This window comes from Corythoichthys intestinalis, chromosome 10 (genome assembly GCF_030265065.1).
Source record: "Corythoichthys intestinalis isolate RoL2023-P3 chromosome 10, ASM3026506v1, whole genome shotgun sequence".
NCBI lineage: Eukaryota > Metazoa > Chordata > Actinopteri > Syngnathiformes > Syngnathidae > Corythoichthys > Corythoichthys intestinalis.
In genome coordinates, this window is record NC_080404.1 from 45,162,590 (window position 1) to 45,184,372 (window position 21,783).

General features: G+C 38.0%; 1 protein-coding gene and 1 long non-coding RNA gene across 2 annotated transcripts; one reads left to right on the plus strand and one right to left on the minus strand.

Moving 5' to 3' along the window:
• Positions 1-215: 215 nt before the first annotated feature.
• ogfrl1 (opioid growth factor receptor-like 1) lies at positions 216-9,419 on the plus strand. The gene is made up of 7 exons (XM_057848704.1): positions 216-609; positions 3,474-3,560; positions 3,867-3,945; positions 4,106-4,184; positions 4,341-4,407; positions 5,444-5,589; positions 6,161-9,419. The coding sequence occupies exons 1-7, from the start codon at positions 424-426 to the stop codon at positions 6,708-6,710; spliced, it is 1,194 nt and encodes a 397-aa protein (XP_057704687.1). The 5' UTR covers positions 216-423; the 3' UTR covers positions 6,711-9,419.
• On the minus strand, positions 6,781-20,591 carry LOC130923188 (uncharacterized). Its single transcript, XR_009064667.1, has 4 exons — positions 20,437-20,591; positions 20,157-20,353; positions 19,871-20,084; positions 6,781-11,366 (listed from the first exon to the last, which is right to left on the minus strand). It is a non-coding gene; the product is annotated as an uncharacterized LOC130923188 (long non-coding RNA).
• Between the last annotated feature and the right edge of the window lie 1,192 nt (positions 20,592-21,783).

Sequence of the window (21,783 nt, forward strand, 5' to 3'; positions counted from 1 at the left end):
GCAAGACTCACGTCTGGGTGGGCCGTGCCCACACCGGCCCCCCCATACATCCGGCCCCGCAATGTATACAATACAAAATACCTGAAAAAGCCAATTTTTGATTGGTCTGTCCTGCTAATTCTCACGCATGTACAGTATATTTCTCTGTCGCACATATTATGATTTAATGTAGTTCGTCGAGTCCTCTTCCTATTGGGCAATGAAGGACTAACCAGCACTTCCTCATCGTCACACATCGTCGTTGCTAAGCTTGAAACCTTTTGTCCCTGACGCTGGGTCGGGAGTCAGTCTGTCAGAGTGAAATGCAAGGCGGTGGTGGCGCTCGGTAGCGTGAAACACATGTCAGTCCGCCCATTCTAAAATTAATAATGTAATTGTAGGTGAGAGGAACACTTTGATGGAGCGGGCGCTGCGTGTTCCTCAATGGGAAATTTGTTGGGCAACTGGCGATTCAAGGAGCCGAGCACTGTAGAGGAATGCGACTCGACGTGGGGGTCGGACTCGGAGGGCGATGAACCGGCGGCGGAAGAGGACAGCGGCATCTCCGAGAGTGTGAGCCCGGCGGAGAATGACTGGCTGACCGGTAACAATGGAGACTCGTCCCCGAAGGTACGCTGGCGCTTAGCTAGGTGATAGCACACGGGGAAAAAATAGGGGACAATGGACAAACCACATGAACAACACACGGACAGAGCAACTAAGATCCGTAGGTAGTTGTCTTTTCTTAAACGTGACTTATTTTTAACACCAATACTTGTGACATTTAATCCGTTGCATCTTCGTAAATTACATATTTGCTTCACGTGACATGAAATATAAATTAGCAGCACTTCCGTGTACGCTATCTGAACGCTAACACAACAAGCACAAGCACACATCATGATTACAACGAATCAGCACCGAAATTAACTAACAATGGGTTACTGAAAATAACGAGTCGTTGGTCAAGTTGTACTTTAACTTAAACGTCAGGTGGATAGACTGGCATACACTGGTAGGAAACCTTATGAATACACTTGCACAAAGTCATTTTGTTTCATCCATCTTCTGTTTAACCAAATACTATGATTTTGCAAAGATTATAATTCTCATTTTATTTTAAATTGACACTGTTAGAGAGGTATTAATTTAACAATGTTTATTTTGTAGTTTGATATGGAGTAACAAATACATTGTCAAAGAGTAGACCCTCACATACAGTATTCACAGTTCACCCATTTACACTTAAAAAAAAAAAAAAAAAAAAAAAAAAAAATATATATATATATATATATATATATATATATATATATATATATATATATATATATATATATATATATTCAATGTTTCTTTTATCATTATTTTTTTGTCTTTTTTGTTGGGAACCAACCCACAAAAATCACTGTCATTTAAAGAATTATGATGGGGTTAACAAAAACTGCATTTTAAGTCAATTATTCCTTGTTCCATCCCCTGTAAAAAGTAGGGGTCAACTGTAGTTCTTTCTGATAGGGGTTGGCAGTAAATCAGCAATCATAAATCACCAGTCTCGGACGATCACTAATGAATTAGTTCAAAAGTGCAACTCTTTAGCATTCAGAAACACTAAAAGAAACGAATAAAAAACATTGTGTTGGTCAGTAAATGTTACTTTTATAGAGCAAGTGCAGGGAAATAAATATTGAATAACTCCATTCTGAGGAAAAACATATGGAATCATGAGAAACAAAGAAGTAACAATCAAAACACATCTCTAGTATTTAGTTGCACCACCTCTGGCTTTTATGACAGCTTGCAGTCTCTGAGGCATGGACTTGATGAATGACAAACAGTATTCTTCATCAATTTGGTGCCAACTCTCTTTGCAGTTGCCAGATCATCCTTGCAGGTCGAAGCCTTGCTGTGGACCATTTTTTTCAATTTCCACCACAGGTTTTCAATAGGGTTGAGATCTGGGCTATTTGCTGGTCATGCCATTGACTGGATGAGTCTTTCTCCAAGGAATACTTTAACAGTTTTAGCTCTGTGGCATGATGCATTGTCATCTTGGAAAATTATTTCATTATCCCCAAACATGTTTTCAATTGAAGGGATAAGAAAGCTCGCTAAAATTTCAATGTAAACTTTATTGCTGCATTTATTGAAGATTTAACCACAGCCATCGCCCCAGTGCCTTTGCCTGACATGCAGCCCCATATCATCAAGGACTGAGGGAATTTTCATGTTTTCTTCAGGCAGTCATCTTTGTAAATCTCACTGCAACTGCAACAAACAAAAGTTCCAGCATCATCACCTTGTCCAATGCAGATTCTTGACTCATCACTGAAAATAACCTTCATCCAGTCATTCTCAGTCTATGATTGCCTGTCCTTAGCCCATCGTAATCTTGTTCTTTTCTGTTTAAGTGTCAATGATGGTTTCCTTTTAGCTTTCCTGTATGAAAATCCCATTTCCTTTAGGCGATTTTGCACAGTTCTGTCACATACCTTGACTCCACCTTCCTCCCATTTCGTCTTCAGTTGTCTTGTTTTACATCTTCTGTTTTCAAGACATATGGCCATAAGTTGTTTGTCATGTTTGGATGTCTTCCTCGGTCTACCAGTACGCTTAACTTTAACCTTGCCACGCTGTTTGTACTTGGTCCAGAGTTTTGATACAGCTGACTGCGAACAGCCCACATCTTTGGCAACCATACGTGTAGCGTTACCTTCTTCAAGAAGTTTGATAATCCTCTCCTTGGTCTCAAGAGACATCTCTCTTGTTGGAGCCATGATGCTTGTAAATTCACTTGGTCCAGCAGCCCTCCAAGGTGTGATAACTGCACTGTTTTTAACTGCTGACTAACGAGCAGATCTAATCTGAGGCAGGGGCCTAATTAAGGAAAGGACATTGACTGGGTGTGTCTGTATTTTCTACTCAAAATGGAGTGATTCCATATTTTTTTTCTTCAGAATGGAGTGATTCTATATTTCCCAGCACTTACTCTATAAAAGTAACATTTACTGACCACCACAATGTTTTTTATTCATTTATTTTAGTGTTTCTGAATGCCAAGGATTTGCACTTTGAACTAATTCATTATTTTTTTCAAGCTTTTTATCTGAGTTTGTTCTACATAATAAAATATCTGAGTGCTCGTCTGAGACTGGCGATTCCATACTTTTTGCTAGGGGCTGTAGGCCCTCGCAGTCAAAATGGATTGGGCGTCAGTCGCTGTCAATAGCACTGAAACATGATCAACGAACGTCAGCCATCCCAGTTCAAGTGGATTTAATTTTTATCGCTGTCAGTGGCAGCGAATGAGTTAAGAGGCCTTCGATCCTCACTCTCGGGAGTGGCGCGCACTGAGCCTTTCATAGAAGCAAAAGATCCACCGCAAAAAAAGAATGTGAACTCGAATAAAATCATTACATTGATTTTTTGTCTAGTCCTTATTCCAAACTATAAGACCTTGTTTTATACTAACCCATTGCACTTCTGCTTTTCCGCAGATGGGTGAATCTCCAGAGTTTCTTCCCAAGATGAAGAGAAGTTTTTATGCTGCCAGAGACTTGTACAAATATCGCCACTGCTATCCGGTAAATGCCGAAAAGAAAAACATGGGAGTGTTTCTCTTTCCAAAATGCATTAAAAACTGTTAAAAAATATATGGTACTTATTTACTGTGCAGGAGGGTGCAAAAGTATGTCTATAGTAGCAAAATCAGAACAATTGACAATTCCCCCTCGATATCTACGTATACCTACTTTTGCATCCTTCTGTCTTAATAGGCACAAGTACAACGTCACTCATATGTTGTAACAGTTTTGTTTTGACTAGTTTACAGTCTGCAGTGATAATGTTATATCACTTTTTACAATGTCTTTTTCTTGTTGCGTACACAGAATTATAAAAAGTCCCGGCAATCCAACGAGTACCGAAACCTGCGTTTCTACCTTAACAAGATCCCACTTGTACCTGATGGTGAGTCCGGCACGTATGTGCACATGACCTCTTGACTGTATAATTAGGGGTCATGTGTTTTATTTGGCAAAAGGTTGAGTTTTATTCGGAAAGACTGACAGATTAGTGAAGTGATTCCACACATAAAACCCTGTCGGTTTATAATTTATACTGTTTTTAGGTATCTATATAGAGGAGATTTTGACAACGTGGAGAGGTGACTATGACAAGCTGGAGCACAATCACACCTACATTCAGTGGTAAGACACATTGCCATGCAGTCAATGAATTTCCATCAGTGTGGCACAATTGAAGTTGCTATTTCATTAAATGATTTGAACAGTGAGAATAGTCGTGATATGATGACTTTATAAATCAATGTACTTTTTTCCCCCTGAACTACTACTATTTGGAAGGCTGTTCCCATTACGAGAACAAGGGCTAAACTTCTACGCACATGAATTGACTCAGGATGAGATTAAAGTAAGACACACACATTCATACTGACAACACATGACTTCACAAACACTTCAGTACACATTTCATTAAAGTATATTACACACATACATGCAGTGTTGTTAATCTTACTGAAAAAAAGTAATTAATTATAGTTACAAATTACTTCTCCCAAAAAGTAATTGCGTTACTAACTCAATTACCTGAATGTAAGAGTAATCAGTTACTTGGCAAAGTAATTGGTGATAATTACTTTTTTTTTTTTTTCCTCAAAAAAAAAAAAAAAAAAAAAAAAAAAAAAACATTGGCCACACTATGTGAAGTTTTTTGTGGAGGTTTTTGGTACAATTGGCCCGAGCCCAATTCTTTACCCTAATTTGCCCTTTACCCTGAATCAACTGTTAAAAGTTGTTAAAATTGCTCCCATTATTGCATTAGTTCCCTTCTCTCTACTTTCGACATATGAAAGTTTTAGAACTGTTTCATCATTTAAAGATAGATTCAAGTCAAGATTTTGCCGATTTAGAAGTATTTTAGATAAAAAGTTACTTAGGTTCGCGAGGAAGGTTCTCTACAACAGAGCCGTCCTAAAAAGCCTACTGCTTTAAGATGGCGGCTGTCATTTTGCATCTAGTTATATCTATATACAGTATATGGGATATCTACCATGTCTACGATATCTACCACAACATGCGGGCGTAGTTTGTCCGGCTATCGGCTACAACATGTATTATTGGAGCTACCTAGCATCGCGTTTGCTCGGCGTCACAACTTTCTTGCCTCCTCCCCGCTCCTGCTCTGCTCTGTCGTCTCGGTGAGTCCGTCTCCCTCAGACTTCTCGACCAATATAGTAACGCATAGTAACGCATGCCTTTCCGTCCTCAGTAACGGTAACGGCGTTGCCAAGATGAGAAAAGTAATTAGATTACCCACTACTGAAAAAAATAACGCCGTTATATTGTAACGCCGTTATTAACAACACTGCATACATGTACATAGTACACATACTGTTAAAATTTTCCAGTGAGGAATACAATTTTTTGCAATTTTGTTGACTTCTCAGGAATTCCAAAGCACTCGGGAAGCCAAGCGAAGGTTCTTGGCAGCTTATTCCCTTATGTTGGACTTCTACGGCATCAAACTACTTGATAAGAGTGGAAATGTTGCTCGTTCTTCCAATTGGCAGGAGCGCTTCCATCACCTGAATGAGTGAGTACACAAATGTGACCCACAGACACTTAGTTTAAAAACATGTTTTCCAAAACTGATATATTTTTTCTCCATAAAATTTGAAGAAATTCAAGTTAATAAAATATTTTTTAAAAAATGGCCTAAGACGCCAGGAGGCATGTTTTCCTTTTAATGCCACAATCCTCTATTCAAATGTACATTTCCAACCCGTCTAATTTATGGAAAATTGGCACTACCGCCTTGCTGGCAGGGGTATTGCATTTAGCAACTAATATCTGTATGCTTCTCAAAAACAGGCAATTTTTTGGTTGTTTTCTCAAGGATTGTGATGTGTCCCCTTTCAAAAGCAAGTCCAACCAACCGTACAATGCAAACCTTGAAGTGAAAGTTTTTGAGTTTCATACATCATTTAGAAAACATCTATTTTTAATTAATGAATTTCACACATTGCCTCCAAAGGGCATCATTTTGACAGTGCCAGAGTCGTGTTTGTGGTGAAACGGTTGACTAACAAAATAATCCATTTTCCACTGCTTTTATTGTAATGTAAGAATTAAAACAAGGAAATATGCACTACTCTTTTGTGAAGGTCACAGCACAACTACCTGCGCATAACTCGTATTCTGAAGTCGCTGGGCGAGCTGGGCTACGAGGCTTTCAAAGCTCCATTGGTCCGCTTGTTCTTAGAGGAGTCGCTATGTCACAGCACGCTTCCCAACATGCAACACAGCATCCTGGAATACTTTGTCTACACCATTCGCCGGCCAGCCGCTCGCAGAAAGTTGCTGCGCTACGCCCGTCAGCACTACAGGCCTGCTCACGCCTTCCTCTGGGGTCCACCGCCGAAGAGATCCAAAGCTAGAAGTGGAGATTTCGATGCTAGTGTGGGTGCTGGAAGCAGCGGCATCCGAGCACCAGCTCCCACACCTGAACCGCAGAGGAAGGGGGAGATGAGCTTCATCCCTGCCTCCGCATGTAGCGGGACACTTGTGTCTTACAATGATGCCACACAATGCCAGGATGTGGCTGCAGAAAGCCCGAATGGATTCAAACAACTGGGATCCAGCATGGATGGAATGGAGAATGCACTTATTATGATGCTAGAAAGGAAGGAGTACGGTGAGGTTGTTCCTTTGTAAAGTCTCAGTTCACTGCATTGACTGATACTGGCTTTGAAACACTTAAGTACATACTGGACTGTCTCAGAAAATTAGAATACACAATATTCTAATTTTCTGAGACAGTCCTGTACATTAATCCACCATTTAAAGCAGGGGTGTCCAAACTTTTTGCAAAGGGGACCAGATTTGGCGTGGTAAAAATGTGGGGGGCCGACCTTGGCTGACGTCCTTTACATAGAACAATCTACAGGACTGTCTCAGAAAATTAGAATATTGTGTATTCTAATTTTCTGAGACAGTCCAGTATGTTATGTTTTCAGGAGCCATTCTATAGGTAAATGTGAATTAAGACAAAACTGTAGGGAAGATATTTAGTGACAGAACAATTTCCTAAGGGCTTATGATAAACAGACTTCATTCATTTAAGGTATTATTCAGAATGTTGGCTAGGACAGAACAACAAAGCAAGACTACTTAATGGACTAAAACCATGTGAACTGGTTGAGGCCCAAATCAGGGATATTTGAACATAAGACTAAAGATGGCCTTATATTTTTGGGAGTTGGAACATTATCCAACAAGGTTAGTGATGTTTTTGAGCAGATGCTTGCCATGCTGAGCCAGTTAATCGAACACTGGAATTAGAGCTACGATAGTAATTAGGAGCATGATTTATATGACAATGTGAAACTGGATTTCAGGGAGAATCTTTATATTATTACTTTTCAAACTCAGTAAAAATAATAAATAGGGTCAGGCAGGATAGGTTAAGAACACAGCAATACTTTACCAATTACATATATACAGTATATATTTTAGAGTAATCTCTAATTTAGGTTTTATCCTTAAATGCTGTGAAAATAGACAAAAAAAGTGAAACATTTTAAGCCTAAATATACCTTGTAAGGAACTTTCACACTACTATTCAGACATATTAACGCCACTCAATGGTATTACACTTTAAAATGGGCCATGCATTTTTACTGGTATCACTACTTTCTATCTAAAAATAATATTGCAATAAATAATTGCAGGCTGTGGTTCATACTTTCTGCGTTCCAGTCTTAATTATCCTAAAACTGCAGGATCATATTTTTTCCACAACTGGTTTATAGTATTCACTATTATTATTGTAATTGAAAATGTGCCACGTGTTATTATATACAGACACTTCATAAATTATGATCAACCAATAAACACGTGTCAACCAACAAATTTATAAATACACTTTATAGATCCTCAACAATGACACTTATTTGTAAAGTGTGCTGTACAGTATCTCTAAATCTTAATTGCAAATATTATAGTGTTAGTGTATTTTTCAATTACAATATATATATACAGGGTTATGTGTTTTTTCCTGAATAAAAAGCCAGATCTACTGGGGGAGCTTAAAATATATGTACAGCAATTCTCATGAAACCACTTTACTAGTAACATTACAGTGCTAAATTTTCAATAATGTAGTTTTTGTAATATATTTTTTTTTCAGTGCGGCCCTTTGTAATTTAGGAATGAATAGTGTGACATTCGGATAGAATAGTGGACCTCAAATATGGCTGCCTGTCACCTAAAAGCCTATACCCAGCTGGCTGAAAATATCAATCGATTAACATGTGGTGTGCTGAACTTTAATGACAATCTATGTCTTCCTGTTAAAATACTGTTAGGTTATTTATAATAGGTAATATTAGACAGCTGTATATTATATATACAAGTTAAATCTATGCTTTTTAGAATTCACATGTAGATTGAGTTAATGTAAACTCCCACAATGGAGGTACTGTATGTTTTCAGCATAGCAATTTGACAAACGGACTGTGATAGTGAATTGTGTGTGAACTATAAGCCCATTAATGTGACACTGTAAACCTCTGATGAGGGGATGAAGATGCACGAGCAAAGATAAAAAAAAAAAAATCTTTGGTGATAATAGTTTTTATATTCAAGCTGAATTGAATGCTATTGAATGCTGATTGTGTATGTGACGCCATCAAGTTTTAGGGTTTTACAATATAACAGCACCACAGGAATTGCATATTTTACCCAGCCAGTCAGGCCTTTGAAAATTCATCACAGTGTATTACAATATAATTTGTCAGATGCTTGAGTTTGCAAAACAAACGCCTTCAATGACTTGTGTTCTTCCTGCTGGCTGACAAGACTTGCATTTGATAAAAGTGGAAAACAAACTTTTCAGGTGAAATGTGTTCACATGGGCTAAACTAATTGACTTTTTTAGCATAGTGTATGCATTATCTATATATGTTATGTAAGCGTGTGTAACATACTATTAAGTGCCTCTTTTGTATTTTATTGAGTGTCAGAAAGGATGGTATTTCCCAATAACTTTGCGTGCATTGGTTTTTGTATAGATTTTACTGTTCATTTAAATATATAACTAGTATTTACTGAGTAATTTATTTGGGGGGAAAAGGAATATATTGCACGTTGTGGAAGAGTAGAGGACACATGTTGGAGTAGTTTGTATTGGGCTCATTTAATCACTATGATTGTGCCATGTTTCACTGTTCTTATATTAGTACTTTGTGTACTTTACGGTATCAGTAGGCTTATGTAGAGCACACAAAATCAAAATAAATCCACAATGAAACATTTTTTTTTTTTGTGGTTCAAGATTGTGTTCATTAGAGAAATGTTGCCTTTAAAATTTCACAAACGTGAAGGAACGTGCAAATGTACAAAGTCTGATTATATGATTAATTATACTTTTTCAGATTTGATGAACAAAAAAAAAAAAAAAAAAAAAAAAAAAAACACACACTTGGTTTGAGGATGCTAGTTCCTTAATATAATATGTATATATGACATAATGCCATGTCTCTCTAAATTGACGCTTTCCTCTGTTGCCCAAAAACAGATGGCAACTCCATGTGCTTCCAGTCCTCTTTTCCTTCATTTCCTGCCAGCCCAGTGTGCGAAACACTGCTTTGCCTTAACCAATTGTTTAGCAATAGTCTTCTTTTATGGAAGGAGACATTATACTCAACTCCACACGTTTTTACCAACTCTGGTGAGAGAATTTGATATGTCAATAGTCTTTATTAATGGCTTTTTATATTATTAAACTGACAATCACATTTTATAACCCATTAATTTGCATGCCAACATCTTCACATTGTAAGAGCTGTCAAACATACAAAATACAGTATATTCAAACATGAACAACCATGAGTATATACGACATTAGTACAGTATCGTGTGCCTTACCCCAACGGTGAACTGAATTCCTGAGCCATGAAGTGCAAACAGGCTCACTCCCGGCCACCAGGGGGTGAACGCCGAGAGTGTAGGATGTTTACACTTCCTGCAGCTCAAGAGGCCATTGAATTTAGGTGATGAATTCACCAATTTCCATGAAAAAATGTAGTACTTGATAGATGCCTATTCCCAATTTTCTCCTTCCCCTTTTTTGTTACTGACACCATAATCTATTATATTGCTTTTCCCTTACTGATTAAGAAATACAAGAATTGTTTAAATAAGCACGGGACATCTTGATGGATGAGGAGGTAAGGTTGTTAGTAATAATGGCACACCTAGTTCCTTCCGTCCTTTCTTCCACGTCTGTGGCTCTGTGGTGTGTTACAGAGCGTCATTAATGGGAGCAGACAATTAACAAACGTTCACTGCTGTTTTGTTTAGTTTTCTAGTCTTTCAAGAGGATGAAGCCACTCCCATCCACTGGGAACAGACCACTATCACAACATGTAATTACATATTTCCGCTCACCAATTTGTCTTGGAGTTTACTTTTGCCTGCTATGACAGTTCAATGTATTTCAATGGGTAAAAATACCATTCATAATATTAGCTGGTTAGGTTACTACATTAAGAGTAAATTACTTAATGTATGTCAGTCTTACTTCTTTACTATCATTTGTCTCCAATGCTGGCTAACAGATTTCTGTGCCACAAAGAAGAAAAAAGAAAACTAAAAATATAGAATGAACACAAATTATGTAACTCTTTCCGGGAATACTGCCTAGCAACAAGTGAAACTTGTGAGATGACGAGCTAAATGAATCTCAGCAAATGTATGATGCTCTAAAATTACTTGGCTAAGGTCTTTTTTAGGCCCCAAAAAACAAAACTTGGCTTGTTTTTGAAATAAAGGAAAACTAACATTCAGGAAACGCTGTAGGATAATTTTTTTTACACTTTCTAACAATATATTTGCTTTTTGAGCAAACTTAAAAAAAAAAAAAAAAAGTCTTGTGACAACAGTAGTTAATTATTCGTAAGTAACAAAAAAATAATAATTTGTAAACAAACAAACAAACAAACAAAAAAAATAATAATGGTAATAATTAGTAGTCCAGGCTTTGGTTGTGTACACTTATTTGAATTTCAACAGCAGTCGGCACGGATTTTACATGTCCAGTTAAATACAAGTGTGGAGGTGTATAAAGATGATACTAGCAGTTGGCTGCTGCAAACATCCGACTGAAAGCCCCAATACCCAACACCAGCTTCCAGTCAAGGATGTTTACAGTAGCCCTGACTGCCAAACAACCTGGAAAAGCTAGCAAGAAAATCTTACAAAACGGTTACCAGGCGAATAATTGAGACCAACACTACTGTGAGGACCAGGAATGCATGATCCCACTGGCCTGCGCTGCTGCTCCCTGTGCCACAAGCAGGTGATCGAGGCCTGAAAGAAACAAAGTTCTTAATAGTTTGTGTTGAGAAGCAGAGGACAAAGCACTTAATAGATGATGAACAATCCCTGTAAACTGTAAAGACTTCATGGCCTGTTTAAGGGGGTTGTCTTGTAATAAATGGCTGGGAATCAAACTAATGACGTAACTTACATAAATAGTGACCCATTATGTGACCAATTCACAAAATTTAATTTGGCTAGCTTAACTAAAAGAAAATCACAGCCTTCCTCACAGTTTAAATAAATTGGATGCCTATTGCCGTCAATGGCAGTGACTGCGTTAACACTTTCAGAAATGGCTAGATTACGAAAGATTTAAACCGTTGCTTATTTAAACTCTTGGTGGGTGGACATGGGACCCAACTTTTTGTATATACCGTAAACCACTGAGAAGTCAATTTTCCATCATATGGCCCTTTTTAAGTCTCCGCAGAAGACCAGCCCAGCTGATGATTCCCTCTTCCCTTCATACTGTTGTCCAGAGAGCATCCTGTCAGCGCGTGACATTCCACATTCTTAACTCACATCCCACACACATGCACATATTTACCATGTAAACACCTCTCAACTTCTGTTTAGCCACCATGCACTCCCACAGCTCTGCACACTATACACAAGGAATTCAAATTACGTCTTCACACGGAAATAATTGAACTCCTATTGTGCCCTTTCTGACCACACGGTCACAGAAATAGCAGTTTCCGTCACTGTTCACAGTGTTCTTCATGGTGACTGTTTTAAGGCTATTAGAACGGTCTGTCCTATATTACACATAACAGAAATCTTTCTGCTAGTTATTCAAAATAGATGGCATTCAATTAAAATACCCACATTGAAGATATTAACGTTATTAAAAAAAAATGTACATAATAATTTTACCTTGGTGGAGGTTTATTTGTGCACTAGTGCACTTTCTATTTATAGTATACTAGTATAATCACTGCATTGCTAAACCGCAAACACACATGCGCATCCAAGGCCATTATTAAAAATTTGAACAGAAATCGATAAAAAGCAATTTACAATTGGAAACATCGCTTTGAAATTTTAAGTATTACTATTTAACATTTGCTTCAACGCTACATGTGCATGTAAAGCCATCATGATAAGTCATTTAATGAGGTCGAAAGATTCAGCAAGTTTTTAAACCAGGTCATCCTGTCTTTCCCCTGGGAGCTATGGAGCACTCGACTTTTTGCCCCTGATTGTCTGAATGCTCTTAACGCCAAGCAGGCCTCTGTGATAAGTCCTAATAGGTATTTGACAATACAGGGCAAACATAATGCCTTGGGAATGCAAGTACTTATTCAACAGTATGTTATTTAAGGCTAAATTGCATGAACAGAACAACATGGATTCCATATGTGTTCACAGTGGGTGGTTTTAAATTTGCCTTCACATACATCGAAGTGGCCCACATATATCACGACAGGTCCCTCTGTTTCACGCTGTCTCTCTCACACATGCACAAAAAGGTCTCTTAGGGAAACAAAGCAAACTTTATCAGAACATTGGATTCCTACATTCCTCAGATTCTTGGCAACCAGCTAACAGAATGGAGAGAGAGCAAAAGAGAGAGAGAGAGAGAGAGCTGGAGAGAGTTTCTTTAGGTCGTTATTCAATTTGATTTGGATTCTCCAAGCTGTGATTTCATTCAATTCGATATTGATTTAGGCTTGGCACTGTGTTAAGTGATCACCACCTAGTGGTGAGTTATGCCTATAGTGGGAGAAAATATGCCGGTCCGGGCAGGCAAACCCAAACATTTTGTAACGGGGTCCACTGTTAACTCCCACCTCCGCCAGAACTTTGCCAATTTCCAGGGATAGGGGGATCACAATGAGTCCGAGTGGACCATGCTCTGCGCCTCCATTGGTGAGGTGGCCGACCGGAGAGGTATGGCCATAAGGTAGTTGGTGCCTGTTATGGTGACATACCCGAACCTATTGTTATTAGACACCAGTGGTAAGGGATGTGGTCAAACTGAAAAATGTCTCAGCTGGACAAGCCGAATGCAGCTTTGGTCTTTTCAATATTGCATTAATTCAGTGCTCTTCACGGACACACCTTTGCAGACGTACAGTGGGGCAAAAAAGTATTTAGTCAGCCACCAATTGTGCCAGTTCTCCCACTTAAAAAGATGACAGAGGCCTGTAATTTTCTTCACAGGTGTACCTCAACAATGAGAGACAGAATGAGAAAAAAAATCCAGAAAATCACTTTGTCTGATTTTTAAAGAATTTATTTGCAAATTATGATGGAAAATAAGTTTTGGGTCAAGAACAAAAGTTCATCTCACTACTTTGTTATATTACCTTAATTGATAATGACACAGGTCAAAACGTTTTCTGTAGGTCTTCAAAGGTTTTCACACACTGTTGCAGTTATTTTGGCCCATTCCTCTATGCAGATTTCCTCGAAAGCAGTGATGTTTTGGGGCTGTCGTTGGGCAACAAGGACTTTCAACTCCCCCCAAGGATTTCATATATGGTTGAGATCTGGAGACCATCTCAGCCACTCCAGGACCTTGAAATGGTTCTTACGAAGCCACTCTTTGTTTCCCGGGCAATATGTTTGGGATCATTGTCATGCTGAAATACTCAGCCACGTTTCGTCTTCAATGCCCTTGCTGATGGAAGGAGGTTTTCACTCAAAATCTCACAATACATGGCCCCATTCATCCTTTCCTTTACACGAATCAGGTGTCCTGGTCCCTTTGCAGAAAAAATGTTGTAAAGCATGATGTTTTTACCCCCATGCTTCACAGTAGGTATGGATACAATTAAGCATTCTTTCACCTTCAAACACGAGAAGTTGTGTTTCTACCAAAAAGTTCAATTTTTTGTTTCATCTGACTACATGTCATTCTCCCAGTCCTCTTCTGTATCATCCAAATGCTCTCTAGCAATCTTCAGATGGGCCTGGATGTGTACTGGCTTAAGCAAGGGGATACATCTGGCACTGCAGGATTTGAGTTACTGGCGGATTGTGGTATTGATAGTAGCCTTTATTACTTTGGTCCCAGCTCTCCCCAGGTCATTCACGAGCTCCCCCCGTGTGATTCTGTGATTTTTGCTCACTGTTCTTGGGATCATTTTGATCCCACAGGGTGACATTTCTGGTATGTCCTTCGACAGCTCTTTGGTCTTGGCCATAGTGGAGTTTGGAGTGTGACCGTTTGAGGTTGTGGACAGTTGTCTTTTGTACTGAGAATGAGTTCAAACACGTGCCATTAATAGAGGTAACGAGTGAAGGACAGAGGAGCCTCTTAAAGACGTTATAGCTCTGTAAGACCCAGAAATCTTGCTTGTTTGTAAGTGACCAAATACTTATTTTCCACCATAATTTGCAAATAAATTCTTTAAAAATCAGACAAAGTTTTTTCTGGATTTTTTTTCTCATTCTGTCTCTCATCGTTGAGGTACACCTATGAAGAAAATTACAGGCCTCTTGTCATCTTTTTAAGTGGGAGAACTGGCACAATCGGTGGCTGACTAAATACGTTTTTGCCCTACTGTAAAGTATGTTTTGTTTCGTGTGGTGAAAATGTGAAATACTGTAGGTGCATGTCTTATCATCTTTTCACGCATGACAAAGTGACACTTTAAGCTTTGCCTTTCGTGCAATTCAGACAGGTACATGGCTGCTATTGTGCTTTAGAATTGCTGTAGATGTTGCAATATTGATGTTGCCCAATAATGTGATAACCTTTTTTATAGTGATGTTGTTCAATATTGAGATCACCTCCTTGGTATGATAACTTAGTAAAACACTAAGCACTTTGTGTAACCATCCCTAACAAACTGCAATGTAGGTGTCAATACTGTTTCCGTCTTCCATGGTTGCCAGTTGCTCACTTAAAAATCTAAATCCAAGGGCATCTCAACAACATCTAGCAATTTGGCTAACACTTTACAAAAACTGATTTACAGTTTTATATTAACACTGAAGCACAAGTCCTAACATCCAAGCTATACTGCCCCTCAACATTTTAACATGATAACTTTTTGAAGCAAAAAAATAAATGGCGTCATGTGTTAAGGTTGAAAATTGTTAGTGAAAATGTAAGTGATGTCCAGTATGACCTTTAAAGAGTAATCCACAGCTGCAACAATGATTAAGTTACTAAAGTGTCTGTGATTAAACCACTTCCCTGACAATGTTTACAATATATTTATTGCTGCAGTACTGAATATACTGAATATAGCAGTTATTATCAATCACATTTTATACATACACAGATTAGGGTATTCATTAATTTGAGACCTATCCACTGTGTAGGCACATGAGTAACAAGGCATTTTATCTAACAGCTTAGCTGTCAGTCAGACATACTAACTTTTAAATGTCAAATCAGAAATAACTCATTTCTTTTACACACAGCTGTTACACCTCACAGTTACGTATAAACTGCAGAGAGATGTAAAGAAACTATTCAAACAACTTTCAACAACATTCAAACTGAATGACGGTGGATCCACAGTATGCCTGTAAGACACAACTGTATTTCCTAGTCATGTACAACACAAGTAGCCATCAAGACTGCATGAATTAAGTGTTGCTATTAAGCCTGTCGCAATATGCAATGATTCCATTTATCGCGCGATAAATAAAAATGAAGGCGGTAATTTTTCCGCTGCGATTTATCGCCTCACGTGCATGCGCACGTGCGGCAGACGTGCCGTTAAAAGTTCGGATTCCTCATTACCACATTTCACGCGGGGCGGCTATTTTTCAGCACAACGCCGGATATTTACAACGAAGTCCGCCAAAACATTGTTACCGACTTGGCTGCTACAAACAACCTCGCTTTGACAACGAACAGCTGAATGAAATTAAGAACGCTGTGCTTCAAACTCGTCCTGTTTATGAAAGTCGATTGTCATATGCTGGTGTTGTGTAGTAATGAGCAGACATGACTTCAGCGGTGCTTGCTAACTTTTTTAATGCGCGCACACACTAGATATCATGAAATGGCAAACTAGTGCTACGTCCCATGCCATTGGCTACGTGAGCCCAGAGTGATTATGGGACACGTAGTCCATATACTAGATCGATGAATTCTAAACTGTCATGACTGAATGGAAGTTAAGAAGGCCAAATCAATCCATACCAGTGACTATAGATTATGTTGCAAATATTGTTAATTCAGTACGTGACACAGATGGTTTCGGACCACAAATAGGATGTCTTGCTCATGTAGTAAACCTAGCTGCTAAGAGAGCTGTAGCAATCAACAGTGTGCCCTGCCTCACTTTACAAACAGTAAAGATTGTTCTCAGCACTTTTATCCAAATTTTTTTCGGATCAGTAAGAAGTAAGCACATAAATATTATGCACTAAAATGCATGTTTATATGATGGCAATTTAATTTTTGCTCGTTAGCAAAAAAAAACAACAACAAAAAAAACAAAACAAAAAATATAATTGTTTTTTTTTTTTTACAGCGCATTAAATGTATTGAATCGGATCGAAAATTGTGTCCTCCGTATCAAAAATCGTACCGAACTGTGACTTAACTGTATCATTGCATCCCTATGGAACACCATTACAGAAGCTATGACGGGAAAAGTTTTCATTTGCCTAAATGCTTAAGTCATTAAGTGCAATTTTTTTTTTTTTTTTTTAAACACATTTTATTTATTCTGTGTTTCTGTGCGGTATCAATATTGTTGTTTTTTACTTAAGAGGCATGGTCTATTGTTTTTTTGTGCTTTCTTAAAAATAATTTTTTAATTTAAGGGTAAATATTTATCGCGTTTAAATGGGTGTACTTGATCTATTAATATATGCTGTATTCTCACTGTTATTGTAAATTGGTTAAAAAAAATTTTGGGGGGGGGGGGGGGGGGGGGGGCGCAATAATATCGCATATCGCAAAAATTTATGAGAATAATTATCGCACACTAAAATTTGTTATCGCTACAGGCCTAGTTGCTATGTTAATATTGAAAATGTCCAGAGCAAAGCGCACAGCTATCTGCATGCTGCTTTCATCCACCTTTCTTACACGATCACTACATCGACACAAAGAGCGTGCCATTATGTCAGTTGAATGCCATGACCAAGGCTGTACATCACATGACTACATGATGTGCCAGAAAAGAACCTTTGAAGTCTCAAAGCTTTTTTCTGGTCAGTCACCTGAAAGACTTGTTGTTGCATAATGAATTACTGTATGCTGCTCGATAACAATAACCATTATTATGAGTTCATGTTAAAATAAATAACCCAATATGGTAAAACACTTTCAGCAACTAAAATCGATGAAGAAACACTAAACAACAGAGTTGTAAATCTGACAAAAAGCCACGAACATCCTGTGAAAAAATGGACATGAATTATTTTCTTTAAAAAAAAAAAAAAAATTGTCTTTTTCCACTGCACTCCACAAATTGGCGGACAAAGAGAGCAATCTTTTCAAATAATTTCAAATTGTTTAAAAGAAACAAAATTAAAACTGGATCTTTATTTTTGTGGCATACAATGACACCAGATGGACACACGGCGAGTTGACACAAACGCTGACACCCCCCCCCCCCCTTAACTACAATGTAATTAGTAACTGGGTACTCGGATTCCTTTGGAGTCACGCAGAACCTCCATTCTACTAGTTACAGCTCAGTTTAGTGGGTTTTACATTTACAGGCTTCCTGGAATCGCCTTGATGTCAACAGCATGACTTTCCACAATTAAGCTTGAGGCCATGTACAAGCATTAGAACTCTCTACACACTTAGCTTTAAAATGTGGATACTTGAGAGAAAAATTACAGCTTTTTATCTAATATTTTCTTAGTCATTACGCTTCCTTTTAAGTGTCCGTTGATACGTATATGTTCACTATATTACTTCAAATAAGTAGTAACACTTATTTGTTAACAGTTTGGATCTAAATATTCAATTTGAAGGAGAAAAAAAAATCCTGTTAACAGTCTTGACCTTTAGAAGATTTTTTAACTTTTCCTTTGTTATCAGTGAGAAGCTTCCTTTTCTCCTTCATTCAAGACTCTTTCTCTGACAAGTTGACCTTGTACATCAGTCCATGTCAGCAATTTAACAGGCCACCGGATATTCAACAGTGTTCTGAATACTAACAGAGCTGGTGGCCCGTTTAACCAGAACTTTGATTATTAACACTGTTGACGCCAAGATTACAAAGGCAAGTTAATGTTCCTTGTTACCTTTTGGATAGCTTTCGAAAACACCTCTTTGATCTCCAAGAACTTAACTACTGTTAGACATATTAGACATTTTACTGATGTGTAAAGTAAAACTCAGGGATGCGACAAAAAAATATGTGGATGGATTTCTTCATCAAAAGTCTTTTTGTAACTATTTTTCACTTTGCCTTCACTGTACAGTATTTAGCAGCACTTATTTATTACATCTTTAGGCTGTGAATAATGCAACATAATTCACCTACCTACCCTTTTCCATTCTCCCTGGCAAATAATGCACTCTGGGATGGGCTGAGAATTCAGGAAGTGACTCTTGCCATCTCCATGGCAACGCTGAGGTCAAGCCAGCAAGGCCGGAGACCCCTCCTCAAACACAGAGGCCCAGAGCTTGGGATCAACACAAACAACCCAGTGCGTATACGCACACACAGAAAGTCAAGCTGCACATTGCACTTAAGTGAAGAACTACATTTCATGAAGATGAACTCATTCACTTTTCATCCTTCTGCTATGACTTTAAATTTTAAATGAGTTTATCACTCATAGATGTCCAATCTATTCAAACTGGGAGGGTGGCAGCGATTGAACAAATGAACGTTCGTTCCTTCGCTGCTAGACCTCCCACTTTAAACGGCTTGGACACCTATTGCTGTCAGTGGCAGCCATTGAATTAAAAACAATGTGACCAATAGGACTGTTGATGGTTTATGAGTGATGTTATTCCACTGAACAAAATTTCGAACTGTATAACTGTCCCAGGTGGGCAGATCATTATTTCTGTCAAATGTGGTTTCGGTTAGGTCGTGTTAGGATTACACTAAACTAACTCCACACTCCAATACAACTGGGGACCAATGCAGTCAACATCCCAAGGGAGGAAAGGGAAGAAACAAGAAGAGTCATTTTGTGACATTATATCTACGATCTCCAAATGATCTTTTAAAACCACACAACTAATGTATGTTTATCAGTACCCAATAATAAAAAAATAAAATAAAAATAATAATAATATTAATTTGACCTTTGAGAGCATTTTATAATTTTTTGTACTGCAAAGGTCATCATATCACCCGAGCATTTTATAATTTTTTGTACTGCAAAGGTCATCATATCACCCAAGTGTCAAATAAAGGGAAATTGATTTATGAGTTATGATTAGCAATTTACTAGACATAACTTGAAAGCACATATACATCATGGCATATACTCCACTTAAGAACAGGTTTAGAAGTGAATAGTTTCATAAACATGTTTATAATAACCTTGTGAAACGTAATAAATAAATAGTATTTACTACAAAGGTAAAATTAACTCACCATGAAAGCTTTGCCGTCGACAATAGTTGAAACAGAGGAGCAGCTTTGCTTCACTGTACATTTGAGGATGTTCTGGCAGTTTCCGTTCCTTTAAATTGTTCTTTCAATAGATGATATTGATGTGAAGACACATTTGAAGATCATAAAAGAACTTCAGTCTTCTGTCAAAACTGCCGGCCACTTGTCCTTCACGACTCCAACGTACAAGGATGACCTGAGTGTTAATCGTCGCATATTTAGTTGAATCCTTCAAATTATTTTAAAACGATTTGATATCATGTCTTACCCAAAGCCAACTTCTTATAGGAAAGCGTTTCGTCTGACCTTCCAAAGCTTTTTGTTGGTGCAAGAATCGTGGGAGTCCTGCCCCCTTCTTCCTACCGGTTTCTAGTTAGCGGTCAGTACCCTCCTTTCACCATGATGTTAGCCTCCAAGCTACTCAACTTCCGGTTGAAATGGTTGCCGTCAACGTAAAATATTTTTCTTAAACGCATAAAGAAATACGTAATAATTAAAATTGAGATAACAGGATTCCACAATTGAAATTACCATGTGTTTATACCCACCTCTTCAAATGTAGTATACAAAATATGAAAAACGTTCGCAAACAATGTGCTTTCTTTCAAAATTAATGGGCTGCGGTGTCAAGTCAGGCGACGAGCAATAGTGTATTATCCTTGATCCTATTTCGTGTCACGCAGCAAGATCAGTAGCATTGCAAAAGGCCAATTACTTTAATATTAAGTACTGTGTTCATTGAGCACTTCTGCGTTTGAGATGTTAGTGATGCCAACTTCCGGTTGCCAAGAATCCCCGTAATGCTCTTTAAAACGCTTGAAAGAATACACTTTTGCCAGAATTACATAGAAGTACCATAAACGACAACGTATTTACAGTTATGCAAGTTTCAGCAAGGGATCAAAGCTTTCATAATACATTCTTATTGTTATCATATTATATTACAGTAATTTACATGTCAGTTGTATTTGCACAGGCGCTACATGCAGGTTTTGGTATAGGCGTACTTCCACTCAAATCTCATCTCACTTTGTGTAAAGAGCACTACACTAGAGTAGATAACAAAGTGCCGATACATAAAGACAGAACAAAAATACAATAGCAACCCTTTATTGACATTTTCTGATGTAGAGATGACAAATTGCCATTATGCAAGCATCAGACAAATTAACTGTTACTGCTTTAAATGGTTACACACATTTTTCCATCAATCGAGCTAGTATCAAACTGACTTACACACGTTTAATAGTGTTACTTAAGTGTGTGATAATTTCGTACATTTTACATGTGAAAAATGAAAGGGATATTGCCTGTAGGTCACCACTGCTATGTCAACTAGGCCCCCACAACTCACTGGTGCTTTCAGTGTAAACACTTTAGTCCCATCAGCCAGCGGTTTACTGTATTTTATCTGCATTTAGATCTTGTTACCTGTAGGTTTGTGGTTGCTATTCAAAACAAAAAACAAAGAATAGAAATAAGAGGGCTGTGGAAAAAGCCAACAGTAGCATGTGGGCCTATTAACGAAGCTTATATGAAGTTGACACGGTCACACTCCGATTTTCTTAGAGTGTAGCATTAGTGCTTCGCAATGAAATGAGTCAGCCTGCAATACCTAACTTTTTATCTTAAACATTTCCAATTAAATAGAATGGTGGGTTATAGCATATTAAGTATATACTAGCTATGTATTAAAACTCGTTTTATATATGGCAGAAAACACTCAGGTGAATTGAAGTTCCGCTCTTAGACCCCCAATTTGGCAAACTTTCAAAATTGTCCGATATGCATGTGTGATACATCATTGGAAAGCCTAAAATCTCAATTTTCTGGGGGAAGAAAATTTTTTGAACAGGAGGGCATTTGAAAAAAATATATAAACAGTGAAACCCTAT

What these genes read in the sequence shown, in the direction of transcription:
- ogfrl1 (XM_057848704.1), top strand. Translation starts at nt 424, where the DNA reads ATGGGAAATTTGTTGGGCAACTGGCGATTCAAGGAGCCGAGCACTGTA. An exon ending in ATGGAGACTCGTCCCCGAAG is followed by an intron (nt 610 to 3,473) that starts GTACGCTGGCGC and finishes GCTTTTCCGCAG; the next exon opens with ATGGGTGAATCTCCAGAGTT. An exon ending in AATCACACCTACATTCAGTG is followed by an intron (nt 4,185 to 4,340) that starts GTAAGACACATT and finishes ACTATTTGGAAG; the next exon opens with GCTGTTCCCATTACGAGAAC.